This window comes from Vigna radiata, chromosome 8, assembly GCF_000741045.1.
Source record: "Vigna radiata var. radiata cultivar VC1973A chromosome 8, Vradiata_ver6, whole genome shotgun sequence".
NCBI classification, from domain to species: Eukaryota; Viridiplantae; Streptophyta; class Magnoliopsida; order Fabales; family Fabaceae; genus Vigna; species Vigna radiata.
This window is the reverse complement of record NC_028358.1, coordinates 18,386,010-18,409,000: the sequence shown is the minus strand read 5'-3', so window position 1 is coordinate 18,409,000 and position 22,991 is coordinate 18,386,010. Positions and strand designations below refer to the sequence as shown.

Genomic DNA, 22,991 nt, shown 5'->3' with positions numbered 1-22,991 from the left:
AATTTCTACTTTACAGGAATTTTTTGAATAAACCTATATATATAAAATCTATATTATAACAATCATATATATACCTTACGTAATTTGTATTTTATTATATGAATATATATATATATATATATTATATTAATGTCATCTATAAACTTGCGTGCATGATTAAAGTTCTAGATTAGTTTAAAATTGCTTTTCGGTGCCAAAACAATTGAGCACTTGGTGTCAAATTCATNAAATTTGTTGACTTCTCCACCATGGTGAGAATCAAAACTCAAATCATAGTGTATATTACAGTCTGAGCTTTTCTTAGTAATCTCCAATGCTATGCTATCTCCCTTTCCAAAACCACTTCTCTGTCATGCACCCAATAATAACTCGTACGATTAACAATGTATGGCCCAGGAAAAAAAAATCTTAAATTAAAAGCAAGAAAATTGCTTCAATAAATAATTGACAACAATTAGCAAGTTCCAGTCGAAGAAATTAAGCTCCAATTATGCATCNAANNAATTTTATTTCAATCAAAATCATGAAGCAATTAATAGTNTGTAACATATTGTAAAAGTTGAGGGGATGCAAAGGGAACTTNGGATCTTATACAGCATGAAACCTATGTTCCATTGGTAGCACGTTTCTCTTGCCAACCAACAAGGTCAAGGAGTGATCGCCAATCTGTGTACTACCACCGATAATACAAACATTAAAAGACAACAAAACAAAACCAAGCACGAAACATACTCCTGAACTAAAACCACATATATACAAGCTTAATCGTATGGGGTCTAGCTTTAGGTAAATGCGATGCAAGATGCACAAACAAAATAATTCAGTCAATGAACTATCAGATTAATACGTACCAGGGTATGCATCAAAAGTAAAAGAATCCTAATCCTCGTCTGATCAAACAGCAGGGACAAATCAAGAATACAAAAAGAACACATCGGCCATGAACATGTAAAGCAAAATGCAATGTCATGATGTAAAATGGTAAGAACCAGTGCTGAAAACATAAAAGAATCTTGCAAGAAAAGAAATATACAAAGCAGCCAAAAGATTTGTTTATATATGCCTGGAAACTGAAATAATTATAAACCAAAGTATAATCATTACTACAAAGTACTATCAATTAGACGTCGAGCGTCTACCAAGAACATGCCTCTGTCCTCTCCTAGTTGGAGAATATTCGTCGATTCCATCATTAGCATCCTGAAGCAGTTCCACCGCCATCTGATGTGCAACAGTACCCTCGGTCACATGACGACACGATATCAACAACTGTAACTTTCTAGCCATTCTCCTAAATCTAGCCTGCATAATAATTATATCAAACAAATAAATAAACATGGTTAGTCAAAATTTAATAACATAAGCAATGAAAAATAACATACCAAGGCGCCGGATGGTGAAGGCGGAGAGGATCTACGATGAGGTCNTGCCTCCTGTGGAACATCAGGACATTGTGTAGGCGCAAGAGGTGGTCTCGCGGTAGCTGGAGCAACAATAATATAGGGATGTGAAACCCTCGTAAACCACTGTATGTATCCATCGACACATTCAGAAGGGTATGATGCCTGTCTCACATTCCTAATAACGTGGTNTGTGAAGTGCAACCACGCAAAATCAACAACGACTACATCTGCATCTGCAACGACAGTGGGTGGTCGTGGAATCTCCTGGTAAAACCCAAACTGCCTCATCACATGCTCAGGCAAATGTCGGGAAAGGGTGTCACCAATCTGAATCCATCCAGAATACATACAAACTCTGAATAATGGACGAATGCCCCGATGTGCCTCATATGGATGCCATACAACTCCACTGTATGTCAGGCCATCCAACTGCTCCCGAATCTCTACAAGAGTCAAACTCTGCCGAGGGCTCTGCCACCTAGTCGCACGTGGTGTGGTGTCATCATAAGAAGACACCAACCGCCTCCTTCCCATTCTAGGGAAATGCTCGTATATCCAACTCTAATAAGGCAATTATTCAATAAAATATTTTCTATCTTTGAACATGGAGATAAGTATATCAAATAAATGTGCAAGATTTATGTTTGTACCTGAAAAAGAGTCAAATATCCAACCATCTGCTTCGTGGAAGCCAGACTGGCATCCCCAAGCTGCTCGTACAAATGGGCGAGTGCAGCAACGCCCCAAGCATATCTACCACACGCGTGTACGTCTCTAAATAATAGTAGGTAAGACACGCGTATAGAACTGGCACTTTTATTTGCAAAAATGGTGCATCCTACTAGATGCAACAGATATGCTCTGGCAGCATAGTCCCAATCCTGTGACCGACACCTCTGAACATATATGTCTCTCAGCCAGCTGAGTCTGACTTTAGTACCACGTGCATCCTCCATCTCAGCACCAGCTGTGCCACCATCAACGCCGAGCAGGTCTACGAGGGCTGTACGAGCCTCCTCAAACTCCAACTCCTCCAAATCACATAACTGTCCTAGCACCGGGAGATGAAGTAAAGTGGATACATCGTCAAGCGTGATCGTCATCTCCCCTACAGGGAGATGGAAACTACTCGTCTCAAAGTTCCACCTCTCTATGAATCCGAGCAACAAGCCCTTATCAATGTAATCGTAGCAGATCTGTGTGAGAGGCATCAAAGAGGAATTCAACACAATGTGTTGAATTCCCTCAGCGCACGGTCCTAATTATTAACTTTTATACCATGCGAGATAAACTTGAGCATATCCCCTCGATCCTACACAACAATATTTAATATAAATTGGCTTAAAAAAATTATTAATTAAGATTTAAGTTATGCACTCACCCAGCCCTGTGAAATACCATAAGCAACATGCTGAACATAGTGCGTCAGTAAAGAAGCATCACGTGGACCTCCAGGAAATCCACCGACATCCTCCTCTTGTATGCCAGGAACATCATGTTCCTCCTCCTCATAATCGTCATCAGAGGCCTCAAATGCCTCCTCCTGAACAGGACCCTCGTAGGCCTGATATGCCTCCTCCTCAAATGCTCGATCCTCAGTGATAGGGTCATCCTGAATAGGAGCTGCCCACCCTCTCCGTGTCGAAGCTGTAGGTCGTCTCCTAGCTAAACCTTGTGCAGAACTCTCTCCTCGAGAACTTTGTTCTCGAGAACTCTCTCCTCGAGAACTCTCCCCACGAGAACTAAAAGATGCACCTCGTGTTCTTACCATTTCTGAAAAAAAAAATTAATTAAATTAATAATTATTTCTTATATTTTTTCAATAATTTAATAATAATTATTTTATTAACTAAAATGATTTTAATAATAATTATTTTATTAACTAAAATAATTTTAATTTACATATANTNAAATAACATATTATAAAATAATACTAAATTTAAATACTGTATAAATTAATTAAAAATACAATAAACTAATAAAACAAAAAAAAATTAAAACAAAATAATTACGTAAGAAAATAAAAAGTTAAAAATTAATTACTTATAAAATAAACTAAAAACATAAAAATAAAAAATTGGCCCTAAACGGATGTCGACATCCGTCGACGGATATCGGACATCCGTTAAGTTCTGTCTTCTTCCTCCTACGTAGACACCTCTATCAGAAACATCACAGCACCAAAATGAAACCAAACAAAACTAACAATGGTGCACAACCAGAGCATAAATCAATGCAATCTTAAACACTAAATCATATACATTTACAAAGCAAGAAATTAACACAAATGCGCAACGAAAACTAACCTCGTAGACGACAGAAATGAAACGAAACAACCGTGCCGCACCACCACGCCGCACCACCGCGCCGCACTGCCACAGAGGAAGAGTTGACTGCAAAAGTTGAAAAATTTCAGAGAAGGTGGAGCGTGGGGTTGAGAATGCAAAGGGAAGGGGAAGTGGGGTGGGGTTGAGAATGCAAAGGGAAGGGGAGGTGGGGTGGGGTTGAGAATGCAGGGAAAGGGAGGTGGGGCTCTTCGGGTCGTGAAAGTGAAAGATGAAGAAAGTAAAAGTGAAAGAAAGTAAAGTAAAATTAGGGTTTTATTAGGAGGGTTAAAAAAGTAAAAAAGAAAAATAAAAAAAGGTTAGTTTTGCAATTAATAAAAAGTTAAAAAAAAGTGGGGGGTGGAGGATGGGTTTGGGGAGGTGGAGGCATTAACGCCCAAGGAAGAAATGTAGTGGCTGTTACGTGCTGGACGCTGCTGCCATACAATGAGAAGCTGCTGGTCTGATGCAATAAACTAAATTGGACCGCTGTAGTGGGAAGATTGGACGTTGCTGCCTAGTGCTAACGGAGTGTTGCTCCCTCCACCTTCCCATTGTGCTTTTATCTCTCTACTATTTTTATTTATTTCAAAAATATTTTACATTTCTCTACTATTTTTTTTTTATTTCAAAAATACCCTACACCCTTACTATCTTCAACAATTTTTCTTTTTCTCTCTTTACACTAATGGAGCATTCACATGGTTCATATTTGAATTTGTGATATACTGCAAAATATAAAATTCAGAAAAAACTTCAATATTAGTGTTTCTACCACTTCCATTTTATATTAATATTAAATAATAATAATATATTATTATTATATACTAACTTTATAATGACGAAAAAATTAAATAAATTTCAAATCTTTAACAAATAACTTTTCTTTTATATTTTAAGTATTTAATAATATTTTTATATTATTTATCTAATAAATTAAATATTTTATTCAAGTTATTTGATTCGAATATGTTTGTAAGTTAAAACATAATATAATGTTAAAAATTATAGATATTAAATGTAAAAAACACACACACACATATATATATATAAACATTTTTCTAGAAATTTAGAACAAAATTTTACCATTTATTAAGTAATTTGAAGGAAAAAATATATTGAACAACAAAAATAAGATTGAATCAAACTTATTTAAGGGAATATATCAGAAGTTCAAATTTGTGCCATGTAAATGCATCATTAATGAGCCATGTAAATCCTCCATTAATATAGAGAGAGAGAGAGAAAAAGAGAAAGATGGTTAAGGATAGTGGGGAGGTGTAGGGTATTTTTGGAATAAAAGAAAATAGTGGGGAGGTGTAAAATATTTTTGAAATAAATGAAAATAATGGGGAGGTGAAGGAGCACTTGGGGAGGTGGAGGGAGCAACCCCCGTGCTGGTGTTGGTGTTGCTGCCATAGATTGGGCTGATTGCAAAAATTGGGTCGCTGCCTACACTGGGCTTAATTGGAACGACAGCGTTTTGGAAGAAAAAGCTGAAACTTTCCTTGGGGTCTTGTGTCTTGCAGTCATTTTGAAAGAAGGAAACATTCCCAAAAGTTAGGGCTCCCTGTGCGAGAAGCAAAGGGTTCAAGCTCCATAGCTTGTGATGATGAACCAAAGGAGACCCAAAACACGCACGTGACAGAAGGCTGATCGGCAGAGAAAGCAAGATGGTCGGATGGTTGGAGAACGAGCTCGCAAAGAAAGAACGAAGATTGTCCGATGGGAAGCACGAAGCGTCAAGGTGCCAAGGTTCTCTTTCATTTTTTTTTCTTTTGTCTTTGACCCTATAAAAGGGATTGCAATAATTTTAGACGGTAGGAATCGCGAGAGGGTGACAGACTCCGCGAACGACTGTGTGTGGTGGAGGGTGACAAACTCCACTCGAGAGACTTTGAGAGCGAGTAGTTAGGGTTTATGCGTTTTTCTTAGTGTAGCTGCTGGATTCTTTGGTTCTTGATCGAGGCTCACGGTGGTGACAACCCGTGGAGGTTTCGATTATGTGCTTTTCTTGGTGACTTCACTTTGTATTTCCATTTCAATTTCAATAAATTTTACTTTTATGCACTTATTCTGTTTGATTATACTTTCAATTCTGGTTTGTTTTCAATTCAATTATTCTTCTTATTGATTCAGTTGTAGTTTTATATGGTTAATTGCTTTGGTAGTAATAAACGCAATTTGTTTCAAATTCTGATGCCTCTGGACAATTGATTGGTGTAGTTTCATTTTATAATTAGGTTTTGATTTGTTTCATGTTAATAACGGTCTAAAAATTGTTATTTTCATGCTTAAATTTGATATTAAAACACACCCTTATTGGCTTAGAATGAGCTTAAAATCAAGTAAAACAATTAGTTGAGTCATTAAGAGTCAAAAGTTGGTTTTAAAGGTATTATGCTTGGTTTTACATTGTTTTGTAGGGTTTTGAGGTGATTTGAAGATGGAAGTGAAGTAAGGTGGACTTGTGCTTGTGAAAGATGAAGAAAAAGGATGAAAAGAAGAGCCAAAGGAACTACTGAGTGCCAGAACAGACCGCTGAGCACCCAGTGCGATCAGAGGCAAACCGCTGAGCGGTCCAATAGGGCACTGAGCAGTTGAAAGATTAGAAGCAAACCGCTGAGTAGTTAAATTATGCGTTGAGCGATTGTCTGCTGGGCTTGGGCTTAAATTTTGTTATTTTTTTGTGTTATAAATAGCCCAGTACGACTTGAAATCTCAATCTTTGGCAGAGGGAAACGTCCACAGCAACTCTACACACCTTGGAGGTCGTTCTTTGGATGCTTAGGTTCCAAACTACTCAATCTAGGGTTTATTTTTTCATTCTTCCATTCTATTTCATCTAGTTTCACCATGATAATGGTGAACTAAACCCTTTGTTGTTGGGGAACAATGTAATCTTTTGAAACTCTCATATATCCAAATTCTTATTTAATTCATATGCTTGCATATGCTTGATTTATCAATTGTTGGGTTCCTTACCTGTATTTAATGCTTCTATCGTTTAACTCATTCGGTAAATGTTTTTTGTCTTTATTGATACGGGAACGTCAGTAATGTCATGAACTGGGGGGAATTCCTTGATTATGCTAATACCACCTAGGGATAGGGGTAGGACGATTAATTGTATTTTGCTTCCATGTATTATGCATTATTAGTTACTAGGGGAGGCTAGGGATAGCAAGCCAGTAATTAGTAATAGGCTTTTTTCGTCAAGGGATTGGGTTAAGGGTAGACCAAGAAAGTTTGCATGGCAATATGATAAATAAGCGGATTAAATAAGAAGAGTAGATATATGAGGGTGGATAAGATGAAATTGTAAACCCTAACAACACCATTCATCCATAGTTTTTCCTCAACCATTGATTCACTGCATTTGCATGTTTACTTTTGTTTTTGCATTTAAAAACTTAAAATCAATTTCTTCTCAAGTCTTACGCGATTAGGTTACACGAAAGTTAAGGCATAAGAGTCCTTTGGGAAACGATACTTGGACTTACCCATTTTATATTATTTGATAACGATCTGGTACACTTGCCAGGGACTTAACACATGTCGTTCATTCGATTTTGTTACGTAATTGAGTTAGTTTAGGTACTGGTTCTGATATTAGGTGCTAGTTTTATTCCTTTTGATTCAATTTTTGAGATTTGTACGATTAATATTATAAATTTTAATTTCTGGAAATTTTGATTTGTATGGATGATTTTTCTTGAATCTAGTAGACTAGGATTGATATGTTTGCTTCTGTTTACTATTAGCTTAGGTAGGTAATAGGTATTTTAAATTTCTAATTTCTTGTTCTTTTATTTCATTTTATTTTTTTCTTTCAAATAGATTTTAGTTCAATTTTAATTCTTTTCTTTTTCATTTTAAATTTTTTACTGTTCCCACCTTGCATTAGTAGTTAATAATTAGTAAATAATATAAGATTTTAAAACTTAATTTTGTCGAGTCTACGGATTGATATCTTGGTCAGTCCTATATTACATTAGCGGGGACCAATTTTGTTATGCTTTAGCCAACTAAAAAGCAGTTTAAAAATCTTTTAACACTTTTTTCCTCCACGGCGTTTTGAGGGTCCTATATCTGCTTGAACATAGGACAATCAGGTTGATGTGGCCAATTTTACCACATTCAAACCATGTTGGAACATTAGATTGTTCTTGCTTTTTCCAATGATATGTTTAGATTTATTCATGTATTTCAGAAATTTTGAAAACCTTTTAACCATAAGATTTAATGTTATAGATTCAACCTTTATGGCAACAGATTTTATAGCAGCTTTGGTAGCTAGTTTTCAAGGTTATAGTATACTTTTTCTCTCATTCCTCTTTCTCTTTGAGTCTTCCCTATTCTAATTGATGTTCTCTTAATTTTCCGAAGAGGTTACCATATTCCCGAGTTATAATGTCTCTTAATTCAAATATTGTAACCTTACCATGTTTTGTTTATATTCTTTAGGATCTTAATATTGAGTTTTTCCTTATAAAAAGTTCTACAAAGTGTTAAGAGGTGATTTACTATGTGAGTAAACATTTTTTGAACAACATAAATGCTTTCTCCATCCTTCATTCGAAACATTTTGTATTCTTAAACGAGGGTATTTTTTCTTGCCCTCTTGACTTCATTTATGTCTTCATGTGTCACCTTCAAGACATCCCACATTTCTTTAGCCGATTCACAAACATGAGATCTTGTAAAATTCATCCAAAATTAGTGTAAAAGAAATGATATTATTGGCTCTAGCATCATAACGTGCTCTTTGATGTTATTTGTCCTTCTAGACATTTTGCCTATTTTTGACATTATTTTTTGTAACTCCAACATACCCAAACTGATGAAGATTGTCGAAGATATTATTATATGCATGGATGATCCAACTGTTGTCAACCTTGTTTCTCATACAAGATTTTTTTATCATTGCATTTAGAAGTCGTTCGTCCATATCCTCAGTCCATTTCATAAATTCTCTAGTCTCGTCGAACAATTTCGTTGCAACACTTTTTCTCCTATTCATGTCAAACCTGATTGCAAAAAAACCTTATGATATTATGTTCAAATATTCATAGAAACAATGCATTATCATTAGAAATAACATAGTCAAACAATCCAATGAAGTACAATATCTACGAGTTTTGATAATCTCGTCATATCTTTTCTGCTATAATATCTTAATACTACAACCAACCATACAATTGTCTTCACGAACTTGAGAAAACATCGTTTCATCCTCCCTTCCCATCAACTCGTGTACAACATCATCAAGTAATGAGTCATCATTGTCCACGCCGCATAGAAAATTGTGTAGGATATTGTATCCAAAACATAATGAGGTTTAGTGCCACTTGTAATGATGAGGAATCTTTTTTTCAAAATACCAAAAGTCCCTTCAATGACATTTTTCAAAGATGAATGACGATGGTTGAAGAGTTTGGGTGCCTTTTGTGGTCCTCTTCCAATGAATTATATAAGGTGATATCTTATACCTCTATATGGAGTCATAACTGATCTTTTCAGCATGAATCCAACATTTCCAATATAGTACTTTCCTACAAGATTATACGTACATTATTAATGAGTCACAAACAACCTACAAATAAAAACCCAATGAGTGCACTAACCTTTAGGTTTAACAAACAAATAATCTCCTACATGAGTGTCTTTCAATATTCTTGAATTAGATGTTATGTCTTCCCAATCAGTTAAAACATATGTGAATTTCATATTGAAATCACAAGTTGCAAACACATTTTGAGTTACTAGTCATTTCTTCCTCAAAACTTGGGAGTGTTCGATTTTGGGACCTTTACTCGTACATGAGTTCTATCTATGACCCCTAAACAATACTAATCATAAAATTAACAACTCATCATAAACATTGTCAACAATCTTGTGTTTTCACGAAGTAAGTGACAAGTTGTTAAACTTTTACCTTAAAATATGTGTAAAATTGATTATTGTTTACCACATATGAATGAACCTTCGGATCCCGAGGGTTGGATTAAAAATTCTGACTCCAGACTTAAAATTTCTTCCAACATATTATGAAAGTGTTTTCTTATAATTGACCCTGATCGATGAAAGAAAAATGCCAAAATTTGATTCTTCATGTTATGCTCAATTATATGAAGAAATTTAGCAACTTGTTCCTCCACTGTGGATTGTAATGCATCTTTCACTAATTCAATTGCTCTTAGTCACTGACAAAGGTGAATAAAAGCCTTTAGACGCATCCAAATAATGTCATGATACCAATTTGTACACACAAGGTAAGACATCAACTGCTCTTTGTAACAGTCTTTGTCTGGCACAAAATCTCTAACATTACTTAATATGCATGAATACATATTCAATATATTCAAGCAAGTGCAACAATGTATAATATTGTTAATGTGGCTAATGTTGTACACATTTATAATTACCAGTGTAAGTGTTACTATATTGAAGTTCACACCTACCGCATCATCAATTATATTATCAACATCCAAATATGACACGTCTAATTCTTCGTCCATGTATAATGACTTAAACAAATATAAACATTATTTAATAACAATGAACATGGAGCTATTTCCATTTAATTCCTCTAAAAAATAGAAGAACTCATTTATTATCTTAAATAAAAAAATATTGTAAACATCAATACACATATTTAAACATCATAATTTCAAATATAAGTGTAGTAAACAACAAAAATTGACTTCAATATTGACAACAACAACAATACATTTAACATATAATTATAAACTAAATAATAAATGGTTCTACATCATACATATAATAATAAATCTTTCAAAATGAAACTTACCTCTTCTGTCGTAATAAAGATACCATACAACCACCTCAGACACAAACACCAAACCATCAAAACCAACCCCAATCACCATTGAAGCACAAATGAAAACAAGCACATATGAGGAAGAAACTCGATCCTAGCATCAACTTAGCATGAAACTGTTAGCAAAATGATGAAGATGAAGTTTTGATGATGCCCAAATAAAGTCAAGATTTATCAAGATTCATGAAGATCCTTTGAAGACTTATTTTTGTTATGAAAAGCTTTTGTAATAATTATAGTTTAATTGTTTAGGACTTAGATTTGTAGTAGGTTTTGATTCTTGTACCTTTATATTTTGTATTTGTTGTTTAGAATCAAAACTTCCCCGTTTTAATCGATTAATCCTTGATATAATTGATTAAAATCGCTGTAGAAGCCAAAACCCAATCAACTTTGGAATAATCGATTAAAGCAAGTTTTAATCGATTAATTAATCGATTAATCCTGAGAATAATCGATTAATACTAGCCGTTGGAAGTTTCTGATTTGAAAAACTAGTCGTTGTACTTATTTTAATTGATTAACACTAATATTAATCGATTAAATGCGTTAAATGGCCAGTTTCGTAGAATGGAAGAGTATTTGCTTGAGTCTATATATAGGCTCTCTTTATCCATCATCAAAAACTCTTCCCTTGCGCNAAAACACTCAGAACTCTTTGAGAAGTGTGTGCTCTTGCTCAGCTAAGGAAACTCTTGTCTGTGGTGCTGGTACATTGCAACTACGGTGACGGAGGAATAGCTGGTTCATCCTTGATGCGTCTGAGGAGGTGTGTGGAAGAGGATCATCCTTCATGAAGTATTCGAAGGAGGTGTTTCATCCTTCGTGAAGTATTTGGAGGAGGTGTCTCATCCTTTATGAAGATTCAAAGGAGGTGCAGGTTCATCTCTTGTGGTATCAAGAGAGGTGGTTTCTAAACTTTTACAAATTATTTTTCTTTGTGATTATTATTTGTAATTGTTTTGTGATAGTGGACTGTTTATCTCGGTTTGAGATAAGCGACTGGACATAGGATTGGTAAGATCCAAACCAGTATAAAAATCATCTGTGCAAATTTCTCTCAACCTTACTCTTTTATTTATATTTATTATTTGCGTAGTAAGTGAAATTGAGACGAAATTAAAAGGCACACATTTGAATTAAAAACCTCTTGGTTTGTTATTCCACGCTAACAATTACGCTGCAGTCGATTCTAACAGAAACAACCAACAATAACAACCTTCATACAATAACAATTAAAACGAATGAAATTGGCAACACATCACCAAGCATAACCACTACTCCAACACCTACTCAAAACACTACATGTAATACAAAACCAATTAGAAAAGCAAATGAAAACCAAAATTCAATCTCTACGAAAACCATGAACTAACCTTCACCAGCTTTAGTAAGAACACCTCCTCCACCTTACTCAGCCACACTAGATCCAAATTCACCACCACGCATTTTCACAACACCTTTAGCTTCCCCGTCCATGATGTAACTCACATACAAAGCCACCACCACCCCAAGGATTCACAACACCTCTGCCTTCCAAAATCACCACAAACAAGCAATAATAACACCATAAAACACAAGAATGAACCACCACAAACACTCCAGTTAATCACAACCACTCCTCAACAACTACAAAAAAATACCACAAAGAAAGAACCACACCCATTCACAACAACAATATCAGTGAAACTCACCACAAACAACCATATTCACAACACATATGACTTCCTAACACTTACAACACGAACACAAGGGGGTTAAAGCACCATGAAAATAGTTGAAGAACATACACACCAAAGGAAGCTTTAGAGTAGAGCAAGCTTGGTTTGGTCATCCACAAGGAACATAACCGATTCCAAAGTGATGGAATCAGATACATAAAATTGTGGAATTGGTTACAAGTCCACGTATTTGATTCCAAGATGCTAGAATCGATTACACCTCTAAGCATAATCAGTTACGCGATCTAGGCACAATGTTGTGGAATCGATTTCTTTGTTCAGTTGCACCATGGAATCAGTTACGAGGATTCATGGTTCGTCTTCTTCCTCTCATTTCCATGGCTTCCTAGTTTGTCTTTAAGTTGAAGCTCTTAGTTTTGTGGTTTGTCTTCAACCTCAAGCTACTTGGATGTCCATGGACAACTGTGGAAGATGTCCTTGTCAACTAGCGTGTAACTTGCATCATAACTCTGTTAACCATCAAAGATGTAACCCATGAACGATGAAACTCACCTCAAAGAAGACTGAGAAGACACTGTGAGAAACCGTAGTAACCTTAACCTATCCTTTAACGTGTCTCAAAACACATAAAACTCAAAACAACTTTCTCAATCTAAGCACATAGTGATTGAAACGAGTTTCTTCTCCACCAAACTTATAATACACTCACCAACCATCAACCAACCACGTATGTATATTTAATGGCTCGATATTGCTTTCAAAAATGGTAAAAAAAAGCATTCAAATGTGGTTGAAGAATCTTCATTGTATCTTACTGTGTGCTGTTTTTCATTAAGAATCTCTGCCATACATAAGCATATGTGAAAGCTTGGCTTGAAAGTAAATAAATTTAACTTAATTTAATAATAATAATATTATTAATAATAATAATTATTGATTTATTATTATTAATTTTAAAAAAAATAGAGTTGGAATCGATTTTGTCTTTTTCGAAATCGATTACAACGTATTTAATTTATTTGTTATGCATAGATTTTATTGACATTTTTCTTTCTTTGAGGTCAAAAATGGTTTTTCCATTTCGATATGCTCAAATCTGTCCTCATATATACAAGGAGTGAAAATATCCAATCTCGTAAATCATCGTTTTTGTTAAATCATCGTTATTTTTTTTTTCAAAATCGTTAAAACCAAGATAATAGCCACTTCAAATCTATATAGGTAAGTATTTTTCTACAATATTTTCCTCTCAAACGAACACTGATATCTTATTTAAAGATATATATAAGTTTAAATAAAATAAATTAATAATATAACATTTATTAATAATAAATTTACATATGTATAACTAAAAGAAAATGAAAAATATTTTAGTTTGCATTTATTTTTAAAAAGTTAAAAAGATATATTGCTAAATATATTTAAATTGAATTGGTTTTCAGAGTCTTCAACCTTTAAAGTTCTAAATTATGTTTCATATATATATATATATATGTAAATTTTTTCTTGTTTTCTTATTTTGGATTTTTGGAACAGGTACTCCCAATACTAGTTTTGTGATTATTTTAATTCAAATACATAATAAATAATTGATTTAAAAGGTTGGGTTGCTATAATCTGATTTTTAAATTTGAAACTTTATATCAATTAATAATGATAAATAATTTTATTATAATAATTATTATAATAATTAGTAATATATGATAAATTATATTTTCACATTTTTTTAGGTAGAACTTCTAAACTGGACATATCTATAATATTTTTACAATGTAGTTATAACTAGTATGTTCCAATAAACAGCTCAAACATTCTAGAACTTTCGAAATTCTTAAATAATCAATTTATTATAATTACTACTATTTATTTATCATTCGATTATTCGATATACCTAAATTCAGAAGTAAATATAGCAGGCTTCTTGGGCGAGAAGAAAAGAAGCTTACCCAATTACCCGCTTTATAAATATCCAGTGACCTACCAAAGTTCCCAATTTCAGATCCCTCTGTTTTCCCATTCTCTTTCAACTCTCTTCAATTCCATGGCGAACCAACCCGAGTCCTCCGATGCGTAAGCTTCTGCTTTCTCCTCAGATCTTAAGATTCGATCGATTATTTTCTCTTCCCACAGATTCTAAATCTAATTCATTCTATTTTCTTCTTTCTTCAGTAAGGGAACAAAGAGAGATTTCAGTACCGCGATCTTGGAGCGCAAGAAGGCACCCAACCGACTCGTCGTTGACGAAGCCGTAAACGATGACAACTCCGTCGTCGCGCTCCACCCTGATACCATGGATAAGCTCCAGCTTTTCCGCGGAGATACAATTCTTCTCAAGGTGAACGAACCACCCAAGGGTTTTCAGTTTGGATTTTACTGGAATTTTTTTATAACCATTTTGTGTTGTTTTTTTTTTGTCTTTAGGGCAAGAAGAGGAAGGATACTGTCTGTATTGCCCTTGCCGACGATACCTGTGAGGAGCCCAAGATACGGATGAACAAGGTCGTCAGGAGCAACCTTAGGGTTAGACTCGGTGACGTTGTCTCCGTTCACGCATGCCCTGATGTTAAGTACGGAAAGAGAGTGCACATTCTTCCCGTCGATGACACCATTGAGGGCGTTACTGGAAATCTCTTTGATGCTTACTTGAAGCGTGAGTGCACATACATACTCTTTTTTTATATCATATTTTTGCAATCCTTATATCATTCCTAAAATTATTAGTCTTACATTCTGTGTCGATGAACTTTTCTCTTAAATAAGATAGCATGAATGGAGGGCACGAGTTAAGCCAAACAGGGTTTTAATGAAGAACTGATGGCTTGCGTAGAAGTTTATCTAAGTGGGTTTTAATAAGTAGTGCTTACGAAACAATTAAAGAAACCAATCTCTTCATTGAACCTCACCTGCTGGATATCTATTTTTGTTACGAATACTAACAGTGTAATGTGCTTGCGATATCTGCAAACTATGATGGAGTAGTATTTTTTGTTCAGTTAGAAGCTTTGTGAGGACGGTGCTTAATCAAGTAATTATTTTTTCTGGAAATAAGTTAACTCATCTTTACATTAAGTCCTGTTTTACTTTTCCAGCTTATTTCCTTGAGGCATATAGACCAGTGAGGAAAGGTGACTTGTTTCTTGTGAGAGGGGGGATGAGAAGTGTGGAGTTCAAGGTTATTGAAACCGATCCTGCAGAGTATTGTGTCGTTGCTCCTGACACTGAGATCTTCTGTGAGGGAGAGCCTGTTAAAAGGGAAGATGAGAATCGGTTAGACGAGGTTGGTTATGACGATGTTGGTGGTGTTAGAAAGCAAATGGCACAGATTAGGGAACTGGTGGAACTGCCATTGAGGCATCCACAGTTGTTCAAATCTATTGGTGTTAAGCCACCTAAGGGAATTCTGCTATATGGACCCCCCGGGTCTGGTAAGACTTTGATTGCTCGAGCTGTTGCAAATGAAACTGGAGCCTTCTTTTTCTGCATTAATGGTCCTGAGATCATGTCAAAATTGGCTGGTGAGAGTGAAAGCAATCTGAGGAAGGCATTTGAAGAAGCTGAGAAGAATGCACCCTCTATTATCTTCATTGATGAGATAGATTCGATAGCTCCAAAGAGGGAGAAGACTCACGGGGAAGTTGAGAGGAGAATTGTTTCCCAGCTCTTGACTCTCATGGACGGTCTTAAATCACGTGCTCATGTAATTGTTATTGGAGCCACAAATCGTCCCAATAGCATTGATCCGGCCCTTAGGAGGTTTGGTAGGTTTGATCGGGAGATAGATATTGGCGTTCCAGATGAGGTTGGTCGCCTTGAGGTTCTTCGTATACACACAAAAAATATGAAGCTTTCTGATGATGTAAGATTGAATTCTTCTCCCTTTAGTGGTGGTTTGATATGAATGTCTGTAATATGAGAACGATGTCCGTTGTATAATTTGCAGGTTGATTTAGAAAGGATCGCTAAGGACACACATGGGTATGTTGGTGCTGATCTGGCTGCTTTGTGTACTGAAGCCGCACTTCAATGCATCAGAGAGAAAATGGACGTCATTGACTTGGAGGATGAGTCCATTGATGCTGAGATACTAAACTCAATGGCAGTGTCAAATGAGCATTTCCAGACTGCTCTCGGAACAAGCAATCCTTCTGCTCTACGAGAAACAGTAAGTATTTTACCAGTTTTTCATAGTTTTTTCTCTTGTTCTTTCCTCCTTGGTTGACACTGGTGTGATCGCACTATTCAAACTTTAATCTGCAAACATTGGTTTATTAATGGACTAGGTCGTTGAAGTGCCCAACGTCAGCTGGGAAGATATCGGTGGTCTTGAGAATGTGAAGAGAGAACTTCAAGAGGTAAGTTGAGCTACTGCATTGAGATATACCTCTACATGTTTTCTCTCATTTGAATATTGGCTCTAATGAATTTTATTTTTCTCAGACTGTTCAATATCCAGTGGAACACCCTGAGAAATTTGAGAAGTTTGGAATGTCACCTTCAAAGGGAGTTCTTTTCTATGGGCCTCCCGGTTGTGGTAAAACCCTTTTGGCAAAGGCTATTGCCAACGAATGCCAGGCGAACTTCATCAGTGTCAAAGGTCCCGAACTACTTACCATGTGGTTTGGAGAAAGTGAGGCTAATGTGAGGGAAATTTTTGATAAAGCTCGTGGTTCTGCTCCATGTGTTCTATTCTTTGATGAACTTGACTCTATTGCAACTCAGGTTTGTACCATACCATACTATAAGCAATGGCTTGGCATCTGCAAAAGTTACTGGTATCTAAGATGCCGCCGCATTTACATCCCTTTTGATTAGTTGTAAGAATACTCTAATTGTCTTTTCTTGTTACTTGAGTTTAAAACTTGCATGTTTTTAATCTTGCAGAGGGGCAGCAGCGTAGGAGATGCTGGTGGTGCTGCTGATAGGGTTTTGAATCAATTGCTTACAGAGATGGATGGTATGTCAGCAAAGAAAACCGTGTTCATCATTGGGGCCACTAATCGACCAGACATTATAGATCCTGCTCTTCTGCGACCGGGCCGTCTGGATCAATTGATTTATATCCCACTNCCAGATGAGGATTCCCGTCATCAGATATTTAAAGCTTGTTTGAGAAAGTCTCCTGTTTCAAAAGATGTTGACCTCAGAGCTCTGGCCAAGTATACTCAGGGCTTCAGTGGTGCAGATATCACTGAAATTTGCCAGCGTGCATGCAAGTATGCTATAAGAGAGAACATTGAGAAGGTAAACTTTGGAGGACACCTTTTTCTGTGTTATTATATTGTCTACTATGCTTTGGCAATGACAATTAAAGAATGTGAGAAATTTTGAATGTTTTCAGTATAGGTTGAAATTTATTAGAGATTAAGAAATTTGTGTTAGTTTAATTAGTCTCACGGTTTTTGATAAATTACAAATAATATTCGACCGTCAAAACAAGCCTTTTCAAGAATTTGATATTACCACTTTTCAAAATGTTTTTATCCGAGTTCAGATTGAAGGCAATTTGCTGAACTGTATTATCTTGGCAGGACATTGAGAGAGAGAGGAGGAAAAGAGATAACCCTGAGGCAATGGAAGAGGATATTGAAGAGGAAGAGGTAGCTGAAATCAAGGCGGCTCATTTTGAGGAGTCAATGAAATATGCACGAAGGAGTGTAAGCGATGCTGACATTCGCAAGTACCAGGCATTTGCTCAGACGTTGCAGCAGTCAAGAGGGTTTGGATCCGAGTTCAGGTTTTCAGATACCAGCGCTGGTGGTACTGGTGCTGGCGCTGCATCTGACCCTTTTGCAAGTGCTGGTGGAGCTGATGAAGATGATCTTTACAGTTAGACCTACCTTTGCCTTTGCTTAAATCATGAGAAGTAATGCTTCTAATTTATTATGTACGACTCGTTTTCTGTCTGAAATTTAGGCTTTCGTTGGATCTATTGTTTTCACTTCACCCCTTAAAAGGCACTAGTTCTTGTGGTGTAAGTATCTTTGAAAGTGGATTTATTTGGACTTCAAAAAGAGATTTAAAGGACATTTTAAAGAGTTTAGGTTTATTTGAATTTATAGTTATTCAAGACTATTAACTTATTTGAGTGAGCTTCATGCACTGTATCGTCTACAAAGATTTTCTAAAACTTACGGTGACTTTTACTGTCAAATCAAAACAAATATTTTATGTCAACATGGGCGTATTGGATACGGAGTAGTCTGATTAGTATGATATTTGATGTTACTCATTGAACTGGTCAAATAGGTGGTATATATATATATATATATACATGTATATATATACATGTATGTATTTTATGTATTTATGTATTTATGTAAGTGTGTGTAAATGTCTGTTGATGACATTATTCAACGTGTCAAATTGTCTGTCTAGTAATACATTTTTCAATTTTTTGAGCTAATGGAAGAATTGAAAGAAAAAGAGACGAAAAAAAAAAACATTAAACTTGATATATTTAATGCTATAAAATCTGTTTTTAGTCACTACCTTGATATTTGTGAGATCTAAACGTTTTTACTTCTGTTCTCTGATTTCTTTCGTATTTCTTTTTATTCTATTTATTTCTTCATTTTATTTTGGTTTTCATTAATTTCTTTGATACAGACATCTTAATGTGATATTTTGCCTTTTATATTATTGGTAAGTTAAATGTGTCGTTTTTATGGTAAGTAAAATGTGTTATTTTTATAGGTGTATAAATTTACCTTCGTATTAATCAATTTAGAACGTTACAAGAGCTTATGACCAAAGTTTTCTTCGTAATTACTTAATCATTTATAACTTATTGGTTTGACATAAATTTACCTTCGTATTAATCAATTTAGAACGTTACAAGAGCTTATGACCAAAGTTTTCTTCGTAATTACTTAATCATTTATAACTTATTGGTTTGACATATTTTAAGTAGTTAAACTGGGTTTCTTTTATCAGAATTATGAAGTTCACTTATTTCGTTATTTGAAGATATATGTGGATAGCTTATATATTTTAGGATACATCTTAAATTTTATCTTATCTACGTACAACCTTTTATTAAAGCGGCCAATTTGGTTCAGGTAGGTCAAGTGAGTTGGGGTAAAAAAAAGTTTATAAGTTTATTTGGACATTCAATTCAAACTTAAGTTAACTTGTTTCGAATTTTGACTTAAGATGAACATTAGTCCAATGAGATTAACTATTTTTTTTTTTTTGGATTGAGTTTGTAAAATATTATATTATCCAATCTAATCCACTTTCTTTAAATAAGGTGGCTTAATTGAGTTTGTCTTTAAAATTTGGTCGAATTAGTCTTATTAATATTTACTTGAATTCAATTGAATTCAATATATTAACTCTAGCTCATGTTATCAATCTAAATCTTTGACTTGTGTTTGTGAGTCTTGATTTTTGGCTTAATAAAGTTCGTCTTGGCAATGCGTTTAGAATAATTGGTTTTGACTTTCAATTTAGGTAGATTAGTTTAAAACTTTGGTTGGTTAGTTTTTTCGACTTTAAGTTTAAGTTGACCTTTTCGATAATTAGTTCGGTTTATCTAAAATAATTCAACTTGTTCTTTAATTCAAACTTAAAATACTAAAAAATAATTAAATTTTTTAGAAAGATCAAACTTATTCTAATCTTGATCTTAATTCACCTAATATAGACCTTTGGAAATTAAGTCTTTATTTTACTTTTCTCAATTGGGATCTCTTTGAGGAGACTTAATTAGGATGTGTTTTTTGAATAATTGCTAAATTGACACCTCTATTTTTATTTTTAAACTTCTGGATGTGATATTTTTTGATATTAATCTTCAAAATTTTCTCAATTGTTCTCATGTTTCTTTTTATGTCAAATTTACTACGAAGTGATTCAACATTGCTTTAGTATTTAAAAATTGTTCTTAAAAAGATTTATCATAAACAATTTATGGAAAATATTTAAAACTAGTCTAAGTGTAAAAAATAATGAGAAACACTAATATTTATACTAATTTATTCTAATATGAATTGCATTTAATTTATCTCTACAAATTTTGTAATTTTTTTTTGTATTTGATTCCTAGTTAATAAATGATTTCAAGAAGTATAAGTTTAAGGAGAGCAATATCGGAAAAGTTTAAGGAAGTTGATGACAAAAATGTTTAAGCTTTCAATACATGCATTTTTTAATTTTTCTTGATAATTAATTATACAATTAATGATAGAAAAACTTACTTTAGATAATTTCAAAGGAGGAAAGAGAGATTGATCAGAGTCTTAGACTTTTTTTTAAGCAATTAGACTAAATTGTTTGACAAAAACACAAAATCAACAATACAAATTAAATTTATCTTACCTCTAGGAGGTGAGAGGGGAATTGAATAGAGTCTTCAACTATTTTTATAAAAAACTAGATTCTCTATTGCAAAAAGAATATAAGTAGCACAAGTAACTTTATATTAGTTCATCCAAACATATGGACTATTGTTAAGACTCTAGTAAGTGTATCGAATCGTATCAAGTAATAAACATGGTAATATCAAGTATCGTTTTCTCTAGAGACTCACGACCTATACAGTTATGTGATTTCTTGATGCAAATACAGGAAAGTAAATATGCATGCAGTTTGATCAATTGAGATGAACAAATGAATTTAGTATGTGAGATGAATATGTTGTTGGGGGTTAGATTTCACCTAGCTTACTATTATGTATATACGAATTTTACTTCTTCATTGATATCAATGTCACTATCTAAATTACTCAAAACTCGACTTCTCAGCAACGAAAGCCTATCTTTAATTACTAGGTCACAACTTCTTGTATCCCTAATAATCAATTTTGCATTACGATTAGTAGCTTAAGATAACCAAAACTCATATCCCCACTTTTGAGCAATATTGCTTTTGGGAGCAATTCCCCAGAACTTAAATTGTAAGATACCCTTCGGTACTCATGCAAATCATACATCATGCTATGAATGAGTTAAACAAAGCAAGCATTGAGCAAAGAAGAATCACCTTAACAATTAATGAAAGAAGCATATGTAATTAATAATCAATTCAAATACATGAGAGTTCACAAAGGCTTACATCATTCCCAACAAAAAATAGAATTTATTTCATCATTATCATGGTGAAACTAGATGAACAATGGAAAGAATGAGATAGAGAAACCCTAAAAGTTGAAGATGGAGGCTCCCACATCCAAATCCGCCTCCAAGGGGTGAAAGATTGTGTTTCTGCGCTTCTTCTGTCAAAAGATATCGTGCCTAGGACGCCCAAGTCCATAAATAGATCGAAATAAAAATAAAAAACACAGCCTAAGCCCAGTCGCCAGTGCTCAGTGCCCCACATAGGGTGCCCGGGCGGCAATGTCGAAACATATAAGGCTCAGGGTCAATTCAGAAGGCAAGCAGTCATGGTGCTACTCGAGGAAGTGGCGCTCAGCGCCCCAAAAAGGGCGCCCAGGTGTGAGCCAGGGACTTCCTGCACTGAGGGCCTCTAGAAATGGCAACCAAGAGTGAGACTGTGAATTATGGCGCTGAGGGCCCAGAAAAGGGCGCTCAGCCGACCTGCGATTCTCCTTTCTGATGCTTTTCCAACTCTTCCTGAGTTCCAACTCCTTGATACTTAAACTCTTCTTCCAAATAATCTCAATTCCTGCTAAAATAAGGGAATCTAGCAATAAAATCATTAAATTCACCCTCAACTATCTTATTCTCACAACTTAAGCAAAATCATGATTTCAAGCAAGTTTCTAAGTCAAAAAGGGTGTTTTTAGCATCAAAATTAAGTATCAGATAACGGTAAATTCAACTGTTATCACAACTCCAGACTTAGAACTTTGCTTGTCCTCAAGGAAAACACAATGTAACTTAGCTTTCAAACAATCACTACAATGGTTCAACACATTTGAAAACTCTTTCTTCCAAAACAAGTAATCACTCATATCAGCTCATCATAAAAATACCAGTCAAGATATACAAATGCCTTAATTCAATCAAGCTCACTGTGGTGCTCACATAGTCACAAAATATTCAACAGATGTTATCCTCATGAATGATCAATCAACCAAGCATAGATGTAATCATACATTCATGGAACAACTCCTCACCAGACAAGGTGTTTAACTCAATCACATAGGTGTATATTGAGGTGACTCATTCACTCTATTATTATAATGTCACATAAAACAACTTTGCCTTTCATTTAACAACAATCATACATACTCACAAGCAAGTATCATCACATGGTCTTTTTATGGCTTGTAATGTGACTGGGGGCAAAGAAGAAAATTGGTTTTTCTGGACAACAAAATCCTTGAATTAAGAGAGTCATTCATAATTTCATCATTAAAACACAATCTCTCTTTCCAAGAAACCATTTTCACTTATTCCCAACTTTCCTTTTCATTGAGCTTTTCTTTCTTTTTTTTTTTCATTTTTTTTCCTTTTGCTTTTCATTTGTTCAACACTTAGCTCAATAGTTATTCTTTTTATTTTCTTTTTCAAATTTCCCAACAACCCCAAACTTGAACCTTTATCTATACCACACAAATATTCTCAACTTAACTGAAGGTAAAGGTTTTCAAAAAGTTTTTTTTTTTTTTTTAACAATTAAAGGTTCAAGGTTCAATGGGTAGAACACCTTGTTCTCTTTTTATTTGGCAAAAATCATGCATTGGCTAAAAAGGGATAACAATAAATGACCTTGATCATATGACACAAGCAAGCAAGGGATTCAATCATAGAAACATGGGAAAAAGTCATTCATG

General features: G+C 34.6%; 2 protein-coding genes across 2 annotated transcripts; one reads left to right on the top strand and one right to left on the bottom strand.

Annotated features, from left to right (window-relative positions):
* Nucleotides 1-1,116: 1,116 nt before the first annotated feature.
* LOC106770329 (protein MAINTENANCE OF MERISTEMS-like) lies at nucleotides 1,117-10,620 on the bottom strand. Its single transcript, XM_014656142.1, has 6 exons — nucleotides 10,542-10,620; nucleotides 9,220-9,282; nucleotides 2,785-3,176; nucleotides 2,054-2,599; nucleotides 1,383-1,964; nucleotides 1,117-1,302 (listed from the first exon to the last, which is right to left on the bottom strand). The coding sequence occupies exons 1-6, from the start codon at nucleotides 10,618-10,620 to the stop codon at nucleotides 1,117-1,119; spliced, it is 1,848 nt and encodes a 615-aa protein (XP_014511628.1).
* Nucleotides 10,621-14,165: 3,545 nt separating this feature from the next.
* LOC106772138 (cell division cycle protein 48 homolog) lies at nucleotides 14,166-18,342 on the top strand. The gene is made up of 9 exons (XM_014658332.2): nucleotides 14,166-14,323; nucleotides 14,423-14,588; nucleotides 14,675-14,903; nucleotides 15,343-16,109; nucleotides 16,194-16,415; nucleotides 16,534-16,605; nucleotides 16,691-16,972; nucleotides 17,135-17,494; nucleotides 17,782-18,342. Exons 1-9 carry the CDS (start codon nucleotides 14,295-14,297, stop codon nucleotides 18,082-18,084), a joined length of 2,430 nt encoding a protein of 809 aa, XP_014513818.1. The 5' UTR covers nucleotides 14,166-14,294; the 3' UTR covers nucleotides 18,085-18,342.
* The last annotated feature ends 4,649 nt before the right edge of the window (nucleotides 18,343-22,991 follow it).